Source organism: Vulpes vulpes, chromosome 5 (assembly GCF_048418805.1).
Source record: "Vulpes vulpes isolate BD-2025 chromosome 5, VulVul3, whole genome shotgun sequence".
NCBI classification, from domain to species: domain Eukaryota; kingdom Metazoa; phylum Chordata; class Mammalia; order Carnivora; family Canidae; genus Vulpes; species Vulpes vulpes.
The window spans coordinates 90,627,228-90,643,906 of NC_132784.1; the positions used below are offsets into that span (position 1 = coordinate 90,627,228).

Sequence of the window (16,679 nt, forward strand, 5' to 3'; positions counted from 1 at the left end):
TGTCCCAGCAGCCCCGCCGCCGCGGCGCGGACCCGGGAGGCGGGGGCCGAGCTGCCTGCGGTCCGCCCTGCGGGGCCCGGCCCAGCAAACGCGGCCTTCCCCCCCCCCCCCCGTGCCCCGCCCCGCTCCCTCCTGTGCTCCCCGTGCCCCTCTAGGCCCCTTCGGCCCGCGGCCCTCGCAGCGCGGGGAACGCGGAGCCGCCAGGACCGCGGCGTCCGTGCGCCGGAAGCGGCGGCGCGTGACGTCAGAGGAAGCGGCGGGTGCTGCGAGGCGGCGGCGGCGGCGGCGGCGGCGGCGGCGCGGGCAGCTCCGGACGAGAGGGCCGCCCATCCCCACCTCCCCCGCCGCGCCCGGTGCTCCCGGAACACGAGGCGAGACCGCCGCGGAGGTCCAGGCTCTTCCCCCGCGGGGACCGCGCGGCCTGCATCGCGGCGCCCGACCTCCCGGAGCGGGGACTGGGGCCGGAGGCGCTGGGCAGGCGGGCGGGCCGGCAGGTGTGGCTCGGGGGGAGGGGCGATTGGGGGGGGGGGTCTAAGCAGCTCGGGTCATGACCCCGGGGTCCTGGGTTCGAGTCCCGCATCGGGCTCCCCTGCAGGGATCCTGCTTCTCCCTCTGCCTGGGTCTCGGCCTCTCTCTGTGTTTCCCATGAATAAATACATAAAATAAAAATAAAATAAAATGCCAGGATGCAAGGTGGGCTGAGTGAGCAGCTCGTGGGCTCGGGGATGGGCACGGGGTCGGGCGGCAGGGCTGCTGCTTGCCTCCCCGTAACTCCTTTGGGCGGGTGGCAGGCTCCCTCGTCCCCCCACCTATTAAACGAGAAGGAATAACACACCTATCACCTGCGGAGAGTTTGCTAAAGGTCCACATTCCTGGGCCCAGCTCAGTGCAGCTCAGCAGGGCTGGAAACCATAGGCCGAAGAGGCCACAAGGAGAGGTTGTGATCCTGTGAGGACTTGAAAGCTTGCTTGGATCAGTAAAGAAATGGATCACGGGTTCAGAACACGTTGGCACAAAGCTCCCTGTTTTTGTCTTTTTGTAGCCATGCTCCTGTGTTTGCAGGGGGGAGCTAAAGTTTTATTGGCAAAAAAAAAAAAAAGTCAAATTAGTATTAATGACAATTATGAGGTGTCTTTTGTCATTATTATTATTATTATAAGCTGGAAATTAATGAAGTTTTCTTTTTAAGATTTTATTTATTCATAGAGACACACTGAGAGAGAGAGGCAGAGACACAGGCAGAGGGAGAAGCAGGCCCCACGCAGGGAGCCGGACGTGGGACTCGATCCCGGGTCTCCAGGATCACACCCCGGGCTGCAGGCAGTGCCAAACTGCTGCACCACCGGGGCTGCCCAGTTAATGAAGTTTGAATGTTAATCTGCCTCCTGTTGACTCCCTGAGTTGATTTTCCATCAACCAGGTGGTCCTCGTACAGGCCCACTAACGGCATCTGCAGTGCTTGTCGCAAAGACCCACACTTGTATCTGTCCAGGGTCAGATCTTCGGAGACAAGGCCATTAAGAAGCATTAACGAGCTTCCAGGGAAGTTTGATGTGCCCCAGTTATAATGGAATAAGGAAATGCCCTTGGAAATGGAGTCTCAGCCTATTTCTCAGTATCCATATAGGTGACGGAGTATTAGAAGTTTCTTGCAGACTAGTAAGGCTAATGTGGTTTATGATAGGTCTTACAATTTTTTTTTTCAAGACCCAGAGAGAGGCAGAGACGCAAGCAGAGGGAGAAGCAGGCTCCCTGCAGGGAGCCCGACTTGGGACTCGATCCCAGGACCCCGGGGGTCACGCCCTGAGCCGAAGGCAGATGCTCAACCACTGAGCCACCCCGGGGGTCCCAGATCTTAGAATTTCTTAATATGTACTTTGTTGTGAAAGAAGCAAAAGCACTCTAAGATTGTTGGGGCGCCTGGGTGGCTCAGTTGGTTGAGCGTCCAACTCTTTGATTTTGGCTCACGGTTGTGAGATCTAGCTCCACGTCAGCCTAGTGCTGGGGAAGAAGCCTGTTTAAAAATTTTTATTTCAAAAAAAAAAAAGAAAGAAAGGAAAAAAGGACTATAAAATTGCAAAAGAAGACATTAAAACCGGCAGTCCTAAGTGATAGTAGGCTCCTTGTTTGAGATTTTGTGATGATTAGTTAATTTTTACAAGTTACATTTTACATAGAATCTCTGATTGCGTTGACACTGAAAGGATTATAATTACTCCCTTAGGTAGTCCATGCTCCCAATCCTAACTAAAAGCACTTTTTTTTTTTTTTTTAAACAGATACCATTGTGTGGTTTTAATCAGGAGTGAAATCTGAAAGCTAACTGCAGAAGCCTTTTTGGTCAGCATGGAGGACAAAAGACGGCGAGCCCGAGTGCAGGGAGCCTGGGCTGGCCCTGCTAAGAGCCAGGCTACTGCGCAGCCAGGCAAGGACTTGTGGGGATCTCGTGTGAATGCACTTGCATTTCTGTTGATGTTAAGGAATTACTTAAAATGTACCTGGTACTTCGATTTTCTTGATGGTGGTCTTTTATTGAGGATTGGTGTTTAGTGGTCCTCATATTTAGTCACTGCTCTCAAACGTCTCAGTGTGTGTAGTGGGGTCTTCAACCGACTATAGTTAATTTCTGGGTGTCATAGGCTATCTTCAGGTAGATTTTATGGGCCCCTGCTCTCTAGAGCAGACTTTCTGAGTCTGGTTTGAATCTGTTCTCACTCTTGATTCAGCTGCCACTGCTAGAAGCCATCTCCACCAGAGACCTGGTCAGACCTGGATGAACCAGGAGCATCAGCTTTTGGACAAGCAGTTTGTGTTCGAAGAACCCCAGCAGGTAAGTTTTTGTTTCTGCTAGGACACTAACAGATTTGCTTGTAAAAGCTATATTCACATAGTAGGCATTCCATTAGTGGCTGAATAAATTCACGAATAAAAGGCCTGTAATAATAATGAAATGTGGAGCACCAATTCTTTAGTCTGTCTGAAGATTCTTTATAGTCTGCTCCCAACATGACCACATATAATTCCCATTTTGGGGGAAAGGATGTTATACCACGACTAACACGTACATTGGTTATCTGAATTCTAACAGTTCTAAAACCGTGTCATCTTTGGTGCTAGTGTAGCAGACGTCTCTGGAATTGAGTTGAAATTTTCAGCTAGCACAATGCCTGATTTTTTAGCTTCTTTTTTTTTTCTTGTGGGGAAAACTTGTAAGAAACAGTGAAGATTCACAGTTTTCAGTAACATGGAAAACTAAAAATCAGGCATCTTTCTGTAATAGTGATTGCATAAATAATGATTAAAATTTATATCTTCTGTTTTATTTTTTTAAAAGATTTCATTTTATTTATTTATTTATTTGAGAGAGACAGAAAGAGTGTGCATGCTCATGAGCCAGTGGAGGGGCAGAGGGCGAGAATCGCTCAAGCAGACTCTGCGTGCTAACTGTGGAGCCCGAGGCAGGGCTTGGTCTCAGAACCCTGAGATCATGACCTGAGCTGAAACCAAGGGTCGGACGCTTAACTGGCTGCACCGTGCAGGTGGCCCAGTATATCTTCTATTTTAGAAGATCTCCTGGAATGAAGGTTTTTCCGAATTCTCGGCTGCTCTGAAAATGGATTAATTCTGCTTTTATTATTTTTTCTTACCCACTAGCAACTGTGAAATAGCTCTAAGAAAAGCAGACAAGGTCTTTGGTGGGATAGTAAGAGCTTGAAATAAAAGAGAGATAGTTTTATTTTTTTTTTTTAAATTTTTTTTTTTTTATTCATTTATGATAGTCACAGAGAGACAGAGAGAGAGGCAGAGACACAGGCAGAGGGAGAAGCAGGCTCCATGCACCAGGAGCCCGACGCGGGATTCGATCCCGGGTCTCCAGGATCGCGCCCTGGGCCAAAGGCAGGCGCCAAACCGCTGCGCCACCCAGGGATCCCGAGAGATAGTTTTAAATCTGACTTAATTTTTGCCAGAAATGAGAGGATATGGTAATCTTGCAAATAAGCCTTTCTGAGCATTAAGGATCATTCCAGAAGTAAAATCTGCCTGTTTCCTTACAGGTAGTACGCAGAGCCCCAGAGCCACGAGTGATTGAGTAAGTAATTTCCTGCCTTTCTGCCTTTGTTGCCCACAGTAAAATGGAGAGCCCAGGTCTCTCCCTCACCCAGTTTTTCCATCTGGAAGAGATAACGGCCCAATCACTGTCTTAATTTGAGGCTGGAATAGTTGTATCTTTACATGTCTTTACACCTGGTCTCTTGAGAAGCCTTCCTCGATTTGCTGATGGTGTGGAAAATGCAACAAGATTATGTGTGTACCTTAAACTCGGACACTGGTGTTGATTTCCTGACCCTGTTTCATTAAGATCCGTGTAGATAGTAAACTAAATTACCTCCTAGCTAAAGACAGAGGGGAGTTTTTTTCTGAGTCATTGAAACATGGCGCTTTTTTCTTTTTTTTTTTAAGATTTATTTATTTGAGAGAGTGTGTTCAGGGAGGGGCAGAGGGAAAGAGGAACTTTGGCAGATTCCTCGCTGAGCTTGGAGCCCATTGCAGGGCTCGATCTCAAGACTCAGAAATCATGACCTGGCCTGAAACCAGAGTCAGACGTTTAACTGGCTGCGGGGGCCCTAAAACACGGCTTTTTGAAGAGACTTTAGTCCGGTACTATTTTACTAGCAACACTTATGAAAGCTGCTGGAAATCTAAAGGGCCTTACGTGTTCTTGCAATTGTTCCGGAGCAATTTAAATTCCTCTTATATTGATTTGTATATAAAATAACCTTTTTAATTTATAATTCCTCCTATACTGATCTGTATGTAAAATATTCTTTTGCAAAATTAATGAAAGATGCCTTGTGGGACACCTGGGTGGCTCAGTTGATTAGTGTCTGACTCTTGATTTTGGCTCAGGTCATGATCTCAGTGAGGAGATCGAGCCCTGCATTAGGCTCTTGCTCAACAGGGAGCTGGAGCTTACTTGAGATTCTCTCCCTCTCCTTCTGCCCCTCCACCTGCTGTGTGCTCTCTCTCTCTAAATAAATAAAAATAGTTATTTATTTTTAAAGATTTTACTTATTTATTCATGAGACACAGAGAGGCAGACACAGGCAGAGGGAGAAGCAGGCTTCCTGTGGGGAACCTGATACAGAACTTGATCCCAGGACCCTGGGGTTACGCCCTGAGCCAAAGGCAGACGCTCCACCGCTGAGCCACACAGGCGTCCCAGTAAGTAAATCTTAAAAAAAAAAAATAATAATAAGATGCTTTGACTTCTCCATTCCTTGTGTTTCCTTCAGATATAGATAGGTTGCCCTAGAAAGCATCCTTTTATTTTAACAAATCAGCGTGTGTATGTTATTGCTCATGAACAGTCTGTTAGGCTGTTTGGCTGTTTGCAGGTTGACTTGTATAGCTTAGAAAAATTCGAAACCAACACGAATGTCATCATACTTTCAAAGAGGGTATGCAGTCATGGCCTGGCCACTAGTTAGCTATGTGACTAGTCCTTAGGTAAGTTAAGGCCATCTCTCTGGACTCGTTTCCTTGTCTGTAATGTTGAAGGTTTGGACTACATGATCACTTAAGGCAAAGTCTGGTGGCTCTAATAGTCTTTGCCTTATGAACATCAATATGACGTTGCCTCTGTTGGTGATAAGGAGAATAAACAAAACCATGAAACCTGTTACCAGGTACAGATGGGACACGCAGGCTGAAAAAATGGGCAGTTGTGAATATTCATGTCAGAGCGAAATGACACAGCTGTTTCCTGCTTGACCCCCGGGTTTGTTAATTCTGGTTATCTTAAGTTAGCTCTGTTAGATTTTTATTAAATAAAAATCTCACCCATGTTTGACGTGAGCTAATCTCTAAACATGGCCCAAAATAATCACACTGAAACAGTGTATTCACCTTCTGAGAAACTATAGGCAACTCATTCAGGTATGTGGTAAACGTGACAATAACTGCCTACATATTTGCTCAGAGGGGCTCTCACATCTGCCTAAGAGCCCAGCTGCTAACTCGCATGGCAGATGGTGACATAAAAACTGTCCCTTCGTGTTCTGGGTCAGAGAAGGATCTGACGCCGTTGGCTTGGTGTAGGAGCCTGTGCAGCCTGGATCAGTTCTCTCACTGTGGACCTGGCCACCTTGCACATCTGGAACAGTTTTGTACTTTTGCACATTTGATTAAATTCCCATCTGCTACGTGCTGGGCACTGGGAGACAGAGCAGTAACCCATTCCTGGCCCCTCAGCACCTACAGTTTAGTAAGTGAAAAGGACATGGGCTCAGATAAATCGCAGTCATGTATATGGTGAAACAGTAGACTTGGAGTAAGGTCTAGAGGTAGCACAGAAGAGGTGATGGTCAACAATGTTTGGGTGGGTAAATGTCAGGAACGCATTATGGAAGGTGAGGCTGAACTGAGATACTGAGGAACGAATTAGAATTTTCTGCCAGACCAAAGCTCAGGTGGATTGGATTGGGGTGCTGGGTGGCAGAGAGGCCTTCCAGCTTGTAGAAAAGCAGGATTAGAAATATGTGGTATGGGACGCCTGGGTGTCTGAGTCGGTCAAGTGTCTGCCAGGAAGCTGGTCCTGGATGGAGCCCGGCGTCGGCCCCCAGCTCAGCGGGGAGACTGCTTCTCCCTCTCCCTCTCCCTCTTGCCCTGCACGTGCTTGAGCTCTCTGTCTCTCAAATAAATAAAATCTTTAACAACAAAAAAGAAATACTGGGGTGTATTCAGGAAATTCCAAACAGCAGTAGAGGATCATGAGTGGGTGGGAGCTACATCAGGGGGACCTTGAATGCAGTGCTGAGAAGTTGGTGGGGAGCCTCTGAACGATTTAATCAGAGCAGAACCTCATCAGACATGTGTGTGAAAGCAGCAGCAGCTCAGCCCTGAGGTGTATGTGCTACCTGTTAGATGCACCTAATCCAGAGTCCCCAAAGAGATGCTCCTTTTGGTACCACGTGGCTAGATTTCAGGACCATGTCAGCCTAAATTATGGATGAAATACAGTGGAGTAGAGTCAGAATTTATTTTATCCCAGTCTTTGTCTCCATGGCTCTCAGAGTTCAGTTCCCAGTGACATCAGTGATCTGCCCCCACCTTACCCTGCCCTTCACCTCAGTGGTGGAAGAAGGTGCGGTTATGCCTCCCTCGTAGCGCGTCCTCATTCTGAAATGGTTTTGGTGACCAGACGTTTGGGAACTACTAAGCACAGCTCTTTCACTGGGTGGAGTATATTATTTTGCCTGGTATTAACGAGTCTGTTTTCTTAATTTCTGTAGCAAAGAGGGTGTGTATGAAATCAGCGTGTCACCCACAGGCATATCTAGGTAAGTGAATCCTCTCTACAAAGTGACCATAATTATTATCGAGTTATAGTCTCTTAGGATATTCTGCTCCCTTACTTGAAATAGTTAACTTCTACCTCTGAAGGTCTTGGGGAGTGAGAATTTAGTAATATCTCTTTTTATATAGCATTTCTAACTTCAAAACATTTTCATAGCCTCTCCGTCAGGTATAGTAACTATTACTTCTAGAATTTTCCAGATGAAATGAAGGCCAAGGAGAGATTGAGAACTTTTTCCTAGTGCCACATAGTAACTTAAAATTAGAGTTAGGGCAGCCCCGGTGGCTCAGCTGTTTAGTGCCACCTTCAGCCTGGGGCGTGATCTTGGAGACCCAGGATCGAGTCCCGCATAAGGCTTCCTGCATGGAGCCTGCTTCTCTTTCTGCCTGTGTCTCTGCCTCTCTCTGTGTGTGTGTGTGTGTGTCTCTCATGAATAAATAAATAAAATCTTTTAAAAAATAAAATTAAATTATCTAGCCTCCACTGCTGTGCTCTGAGTGCTACATATTATTATTATATTACATTATATGTATTACTACATTTATTATCATCACATTAATAATATTATTACATATATATTATTTTAAAAAATTAATCCTTAATCTACATGAGTAATCTATATTAAGGTAAGTTTTAGTCAAGTTAAAGCATACACACTTTAGGGTATAGTTAGCATTAATCATTAAAAACATTTTGAGGGGCACCTGGATAGTGCAGTCAGTTAAGCATCCAGCCCTGGGTTTCGGCTCAGGTTGTGATCTTGCCTGTGGTGAGATCGGGCTCCACGCTCAGCACCGAGTCTACTTGAGTTTCTCTCTCCATCTCCCTCTGCCCCTCCCACTCATGCACTCACGCTCTCTTTCTCTCTCTCTCACTCTAAAATAAATAAATCTTAAAAACAGAAACACCTTGAGTGATGCCTGGGTGGCTCAGGTGGTTGAGTGTCCAATCTTGGTTTAGGCTCAGGTCACGATCTCAGGGTCGTGAGATTGAGCCCCACATGAGGGTCAGTGTTCAGTGAATAGTCTGCTTGAGGTTCTTTCTCCCTTTCGGCTCCTTCCCCTGCTTGTACACACACTCTCTCTGTCTATCTCAAATACATAGATAAAAATCTTAAAACATTTTGAAAGCATTCCCTTAATGCAAGAGTATACTAATTGTCACTATAACATAATGAGGTATTTAAATTGAATATGTCAGAACTTACATATCTAAATGAGGTGTTAGAAAGAACTTCAGAAACTTCTTTCCAAGCAATTTAACTATCAGGCAAGAAAACCAGTTGCATTATTTTGGTCGTATCTCATTGTTAACCAGGTATGGCTGAAGTGAGCTTTGGCTCTTTCAAAAAATCAAACACACCTGCAGAGTGTGAAGTTCAACAGAATGTTCCAAGGGCTTTGAGAACGTTTCCTTTTATTTTTTTTTTTTTTTTAAGATTTTATTTATTTATTCATGAGAGACACAGAGAGGGCGGGGAGGCAGAGACACAGGCAGAGGGAGAAACAGGCTCCACGCAGGGAGCCTGATGCAGGACTCGATCCCGGGACTCAATCCTGGGACTTCAGGATCATACCCTGAGCCGAAGGCAGGCGCTCAACCGCTGAGCCACCCAGGCATCCCTTTGAGAACATTTCTTAAGAAGGATATTCAAAATGATTTTGAGCTGATTTGTCATTATTGAAATGCGTGTATATTTAGTGAGAGAAAGAACCCTCATTTAGCAATGTTTATTTTGATACGGTCATAAATGATGGCTTTCCCTATCATTAACAGTCTCAGAAGACGAGCAATTGTGAAAATACACAGGGCCAGGCATTTTATTAGTTTCTTTACATTTCATAGTGAAACTATGAGGTGGGATTAATTTTGTGTTACAGGTAAGAAGAACCAAGGTTCAGAGAGGTTAAGTAATTTGCCCAAGGTTTCACAGTAGGTGGTCATGGAGCACTGTCTGAGGCATGTTTCTAAAAGCCCTCATGCATTCTTTTTCCTTTTTTGCCTCTTTTATTTGCCTTAACATGAAAGTTTATTTCACATTTGGAACGTCATGACCTAGTGATACTTAGGTTCTGCTTGCCATGCATATGTGGTAAGATAATTTCATCTACCCATGAAAGGAAGCATCCAGATTAACTTCCTCCACTAACGGTTAGAGACTAGCCTGTCTTCTCTTTGTTCTTTTTTTGTTTTTATTTTTTAAGACTTTATTTATTCATGAGAGACACAGGCAGAGGGAGAAGCAGGCTCCGCCCAGGGAGCCTGATGCAGGACTCAATCCCAGGACCCCGGGGTCACGCCCTGAGCCAAAGGCAGACGCTCAAGTGCTGAGCCCCCCAGGTGGAACACCTCTGTGTTCTTTTTTAAAAATATTTCATTTATTTATTTATTTATTTATTTATTGGCAGGGTGCACACCAGTGGGGGGGGGGGGGCGGAGGGAGAGGGAAAGCATCTCAAGCAGACCATAGTGAGCATGTGGAGCCCCCAGTATGGGGCTCAATCCCAGGACCCCGAGATCATGACCTGAATGGGAATCAAGAGTCAGATGCTTAACCAACTGAGCCACCTAGTCACCCCTCTTTTCTATGTTCTTTAGTTAATAATGGTTCTTTCTGCATCAAGGTTGTGTTTGTATCCTGGTTTTATTGACTTAAAAGAAGCCGACTGGGTATTGGAACGGCTTTGTGAGGTCGTTCCCTGGAAGCAGAGGACCGGCATCAGAGAGGGTAAGTACATGTCTGAGATCGCACTTGCTGCCTGGTCTCCCTTTCTAGAATGGTTTCTGATGCCGTTGCCTCTTCGACCACGGCCAGTCTTAATTAAACAGATTCAAAACCTAACAGAGACCCTAGAGATGAGTAGGGACTCACCAGTCAAAAGGGGCAGGGAAGAGTCTTCCAGGCAGAAGAAACAGCAGGTGGCAGGCTCAGAGATCTGGGCAACCGGCAGGAACGTGGAGACGGGGGCGGGGGGGGGGGGGGGGGGGGGGGGGGGGGGGGTCAAGGAACCAAAGGATGTTTGTTGGGCCGATCAGTGGTTGATATCTCTCTTTTCAGGTTTGTTCATTACCTTTATTACTTTAAATAGTGCCAGCTTTCCTCTTTCTTTATAGAAACTTGCAGAGCGTTCCTTTTTCTGATACTATTTGGCAGACATTCTTTTATAATCTTTGTTACTGGCTTTTTGTTCTCATTTTAGTTTCACTGGAAGAGTCTGGTGTCCTTTCATTTCAGCATCTGTGCTCTCTTAAGCTTGTAAAGATTACCTGACTTGGAACTGGCTCCTCTTTGGGCATCCACAGGCCAACAGTATCTGCTGTACCAGACGTGGCCACTTGAGGACGTCTATGCTCCAGCGTAAAAGTTGCTTTCTGGTACATTGAATTCAGATCTTCTGTAAAGAAAGAGGCAAAGTATACTGGCTTCATTTCTATGACTCAGGCGATAGAATAGGAGTCCACTTTTTCTCCTGACTTCCAGAGTTTCCACAGTAGGGCTTTTGGTGGCCAGCTTGGCTTTGATTGCTGGCTTTGTCATACAAAGTAAATGTTAATTTTTTTAAAAAAGATGTTATTTATTTATTCATGAGAGACACACAGAGGCAGAGACACAGGCAAAGGGAGAAGCAGGCTCCCTGGGGTCACACCCTGGGCCGAAGGCAGATGCTCAACCGCTGAGCCACCCAGGTGTCCAGTAAATGTTAATTTTGAGCAAATTATAGTTAAATAGTTTTCGGATCCTTCCTTTTCTGATCTGTAGAATGGACTAATGATAGTACCTACCTCATAAGGTTGTTGTGATAATAAAGTGAGACACTGCATGATGAGTGCTTAGCAGAATGACTGGTGCACAGTAAGCCCTCAGTGAAGGTTGGCTGCCTTTATCATTATCGGTCTAATGATAGCAGTTGATATCAGTTGTAGGGAAAAATAGATGTATGCATAACTCCCTTCTAGATCACTTGAACATCAGAAGCTTCTGACTACAGCCGGTTGCATGCTGTGGTTGGTCAGAGCCCCTTTGTCTTCATCAAAATCAAAAGATGACACATGGATGAACAGTTTGCCTGTTTCTTGTGTGGATGTTGGTGGCACAGACTCCTGCCTACAAGTGTTCAGACGCACCTTTGTAGACCTCCCTAGTCTGAACCCTTCTGCAGTGTGCCTCCACTCCTGTTCATGTCATCACTGATGCAAACAAGTCACACATACTCTCACCTCAGAGCCTTTACCGACATGGTTTCTGCCCATGTACCCTCTCGTCTTCTTCCTTTGACTGCTTCTACTCCTGAAATCCCATGTCCTCTAAGAACATGGAACCCTGGGTCAGAGCCCATCTTTACTCTGCCCGTGTATTTCTCATAGTTTCTTGCACATTTGCATGGCACTCAGTAGATACACCCTAAATGGCATTAAACCATTTCAAAGGCCCTATATTTTCTTTCTTAGATGTAACTTACAAGCAACCGAGACTTACAGCATGGTATGGAGAACTTCCTTACACTTACTCAAGAATCACTATGGAACCAAATCCTCACGTATGTTGGAATATTGTTGTTGGTATGGTTTTATAGACTATGTACTATTAATGTAGATTACTACAAAATAACGTATATTTTCTTACCCAGTTGCATTTTGGTTCTTAGTTCCAAAAATCCTCTGGGTTCAAACACTGTGTCTTTGTGCTTATCATTCTTGATGTATTTTTTGGTCTAGAGATGAACTCTGAGAATGAGAAAAATTGGAACTAGAATAAACTGGAACTAGGCTCAAGGATTTCAGGAAAATGAACCATTATTTCAAATCTTCCCTCTCCGCAACTTTTCTGACCATAGCCTTCTGGTACACATTGCTGTGGAGCCAAATTCTTATGACTGGCCAGTGAGGTCAGAACATCTCTTTCCATTTCTCAGGCTCTTTTGCCATTTGTGAAAAAAAAATCGGGTGTTTTTCTTGTTGGCTTTGTACTCATTCTGTGGCTGCAGCTCTTAGACTCTGGAAATCTTATCGTGCTTTTGGCTTATTTCTACTGCTTCTTTTGTTTTTGAAAATTTCCATGACAGTAGACAAGGAGATTCTAGTATATAAATTAAGCTTGTCCAAAGGATAGAGTTAAGGTCCAAGAAATAGCTCCCTGTTTAGTTCTTGGAATCTTGCCTTTGGCAAATGATTTTGTGCTTTATTGAACGAGACTTTGAAGGAATTGGAGTGTTGCTTAGGACATTGAGATAAGCAGAAATACGACACATTTTAGAGCTTGTAGTAATTTGTAATAATAAACTCCCACTTTACTAAAATGTTTAAGGGTAGAATATTGATGGAGGTGGGAGTGGGGACGTGGCTTTTTCACCTAAGAGATAGCTGTGTGCTTTTGTTTGTAGGGCTGCATTTCGAATTGTGACCAGCGAGGTGCTGAGACCCTTTCTAGCTGAGGTTGGTTTGGAAACATGAAGAGAATTGAATTAGACCCATCCAGCAGATGGCTGGCCATGTTCCTGCCAGAATTAATTTACCTGCTTGTCAACAGTCATAACAGAGAAGTTGAGGATTAAATAGGCTCTAGGGAAGTTCTTTCCCATCATTTTAGTTAATCTTGTAGAACAGGATTTCTCAACCTTGGTATTACTGACTTTTGGGGCTGGATAATGCATTGCTGTTGGGGCTGGCCTGTACACTGTAGGATATTTAGCAGTATCCACGACTTGTGCCCGGTAGGTGCCCAAAGCACTCTTTTACCTAGGTGTGACAACCAAAAATGACCCCAGATATTGCCAGACATCTGCTAGGAGCAGAATTGCCCTTGGCTGAGAACCACTGCTTTAGGTAAACATAAGGCACGTGAGATATGGCCACCTACGCTTTGAGGACAATCTGACAACTCTACAAAATAATGTTTTACTGACAGTCTTTCTTACAACGTATGTAATATGAATTTATTACTGAAAATTTTATAAACTACAGATAAACATGAAGAATATTAAAATTTTGGGTAATTCTTCCATCTGATGTTTGGCTCCAGTCTTTTTTTTTTTTTTTTTTTTTTTTTTTTTTTGCAGGTAGGCTCCATGCCCTACATGGGGCTTGAACTCACGACTCGAGATCAAGAGTCACATGCTCTACCAACTGAGCCAGCAAGGCCCCCCTTTTTTTTTCATTTTAGGGAAATAGAGTTTTTCTGTAAAAATTTCAATTATGTGTACTATACTTCATTTAACTATATCATTAACATGTCTTAATATTATTAAGTATTCTTTTCCATCATATTTAATAGCTATGTAGTATCCCATAATCTACATGTACATACCGTAATTTATTCAAGCAAGCTTTTTTGTTGGATACTAAGGTATCAAATTAGAATTCTTTTATTTGACTTTGGCTGGCTCATAAGTTTGCATTTATTGCTAAAAGATTTTGTTTATATGCCATCTTGAACAAAATCAAAAGAGATGCCTCTTTCTCAGATTATTTTAAAGGTATATAGGTGTGTTGGGGGTTCTTATTTAATTTTAACTTAATTTTAAAATTATTACCTCAAGCTTAATAACCTAAAGCACAGGAGAAAATTCAGTCAGAGGTTATGAAACTTCTTTTAGCCTTTTTTGAACTAAATCTTAATGAATCCAATGTATGAAAATGAAGGAGTGCCTTGACCAGCTTGACCTCTCCTTTCTCCTACTGTAATGCCAGAGACACCTCTCTGTGGTACCTAAGACTCTACAAAACACTTTTTAAAACCCACTGAATAGGTCCTTTTACTTCTGTGATTCATATTTTCTCCTACTCTTTTCCTTAAATGTCTTTTAAGGATAGAATGTCTTCACTGAACAGTGAGATGATGCTGAATTTTAATTTAGACATTCAGTTCTGAGGGATCTGTATATAGAGTATTGGTTGGAGAGTCTAAATTAATCCTCGAGTTCATTATCCCCTTTTTTTCCTCCTTACTTCACCACCAAAAATAACCAGTAAAAATATATGCCCACTTAGAAACATAATGCAAACTTGGAGTTATCACAGTACTCAGTCCCTAAGCAAGACAGGGAGGTGCTAATTAGTTTCTCAGTCACATTACAGAAGAGCTATCTTCCTCTTTTACATTCTTGTTTTTCTTGCTAAGTGTATCATTCTAGCATCTGATCTTTATCTCCATGAAGATAAGCTTAAAACCATAAAATAAATAGGAAATACAGCTTACTTAACATTATTATGGGATTTCACTTTGAAATTTATTCTCTTGAACATAGGTTAGTTTAATAACATTTCTGTTTTACTGATCTAAGTTGGATGCGGTGTTGTCGTTGTTTATTTAAAAAAAAAAAAAACCCTGCTTAGAATGTAATGCTCGTATCGTAATAAGAAATCCCAGTTTACATGACTGCTACATCACAGCAAAGCTGAGTGATTCCCACATATGCTTCCTTGGCAGTTTTACCCCAAAGTAGCCATGGGATATACTTATAATATCATGCTTTGTTGAACATCCTTCACTAAAATAAAGTTTTTAAAGTAGAATCTGTGGATACCTGGAGGGGTCTGCAAAGTCCTTTTGAGGAGTGCCAAGTCCAAACTATTTTTATGATAATACTAAGAATATATGACATTTTCACTATGTCGAATTTGCACTGATGATACAAAAGTAATAGTGGATAAAACTGCTGGAGCCTGAGCATAAATCAGGTCATTGTCACCAAACTATACAAGTAATCATGGTATTCTTCACCACCGTGCACTTCCAGTTTAAAAAAAAAAAAAAACTGGTTTCATTTAAGAATGTTCCTCAAAGCAGTACACATTATTAGTTTCATTAAAACTCAGTATTTTAGCTCCTGTCTCTTTGATAGTTTGAAGAAGTGGAAACATGCATAAAGCCCTCCTGCTGCAAGCCAGGCTATGGTGGTTGTCAAGGCAAAACACTTGTGTGATTGTTTAAGCTGTAGCTGAACTACCTATTTTTATCACGGACCATTTTTGTTTAGTAGAACAACTAGCAGACAAACTGTAGTTATTCAGACTTGAGTTTTTAGTAGACATTTTCTCATGAATGAGTGAAGTGAGTGTCACTGCAAGGTAAACAATGGATAGAATTTGTTACTTATGAAAGTTGAGTTTTCAAGAAATTTAGAATTTTGGAAAAAGCTGTATCTGCCACTTTAATCCTGACCTCTTTCTATTACTTAGTCTTTTCTGATGAGATCAGTGGTGATATTCATGGGTATGATTTTTAAAAATTATATAATGAAATGTATCAACAGGAATGTCAGCCTGCATTACTCAGTGGGTCAGTATTTTCCACATGACCAATGCTTGATGTTACAGAATCATGCAGGATTAAAAGACCAGTAGTGCAAGCCAGACCAGCAGATCTATTTTATTCTATTTTTTTTAAGATTTTATTTATTCATCCATGAGAGACACAGAGAGAGAGAGAGAGAGACAGATAGAGACACAGGCAGAGGGAGAAGCAGGCTGCTCACAGGGAGCCCAAGACAGGACTTGATCCCAGGACCCCGGGGTCACGCCCTGAGCCAAGGACAGACGCTCAGCTGCTGAGCCCCCAGGTGTCCCAGACCAGTAGATTTAAATGTAACCAAATATGAGAACTTTGTTGATATGACTTCAGATCCCACACTTCAGATCCCACACTGCAACGGACATTTAGGAGATCAGCACTTGTTAAGTTTTGGTGTTAAATAGCACAGAGTATCCACAATTATTTGGAAAGGCTGGAAAAGACTCGTGCCCTTTTCTAACAACATACTCTTGTGAGGCCAGTTTTCTTCGTATAATTCTATAAAAACAACATATTGTAACAGACTGAATGCAGGAGCAGACAGGAGAACCACCTCTCTTCAGTTAAGCTGAACATTAAAGAGATTTGGAAAACCGTGCCACTCTTCTTGCTAATTTTTTGTTTTGGAAAATAGAGTTTATTTTTTGTGAAATAATATTTATGTTAACGCATCACAGGTTTGTAGTTTTTAAATGAATTAACCAATAGTTTAATTTTCTAAGTTTTAATTTTTAATGTGATAAACGCCATAGCTGTAACAAAGTTCTGTGAGGTCCTCAATAATTTTTGATAGTGATAAGAGAACGACTGTCAGAAAAGGAAGCTCTGTAAAATTCTTGAGGCTTCTTGGAAGGACAGGAATCTAACAAGGACTGATAGGAGCTCTGCTGCGGTAGCTCCAATACTACCCAAGGTCAGGGGTCACAGCTTCCTGCAGCCCGCGCAGCGGGACGGCGAGTCCCAGATACTGCACAGACACGAGCTGGTGCTCGGGAGGCAGGGCCATGGAATCTGGTTAAACTCTAGTTCACA

General features: G+C 43.3%; 1 protein-coding gene and 1 non-coding gene across 3 annotated transcripts in view; one reads left to right on the forward strand and one right to left on the reverse strand.

Annotated features, from left to right (window-relative positions):
* Positions 1 to 269: 269 nt before the first annotated feature.
* The window catches only part of ALKBH3 (alkB homolog 3, alpha-ketoglutarate dependent dioxygenase), a 70,798-nt gene continuing 54,388 nt past the window's right edge, over positions 270 to 16,679 (forward strand). For both annotated transcript variants that reach the window (XM_072759187.1, XM_072759188.1), the window contains exons 1-7: positions 270 to 494; positions 2,280 to 2,425; positions 2,727 to 2,830; positions 4,056 to 4,090; positions 7,293 to 7,340; positions 9,982 to 10,085; positions 11,807 to 11,895. In XM_072759187.1, coding sequence (XP_072615288.1) covers positions 2,347 to 2,425; positions 2,727 to 2,830; positions 4,056 to 4,090; positions 7,293 to 7,340; positions 9,982 to 10,085; positions 11,807 to 11,895 — 459 coding nt within the window. In that variant the 5' untranslated portion in view covers positions 270 to 494; positions 2,280 to 2,346. The remainder of the gene's footprint in view (positions 495 to 2,279; positions 2,426 to 2,726; positions 2,831 to 4,055; positions 4,091 to 7,292; positions 7,341 to 9,981; positions 10,086 to 11,806; positions 11,896 to 16,679) is intronic.
* On the reverse strand, positions 13,424 to 13,495 carry TRNAK-CUU (transfer RNA lysine (anticodon CUU)). Its single transcript has one exon. It is a non-coding gene; the product is annotated as a tRNA-Lys (tRNA).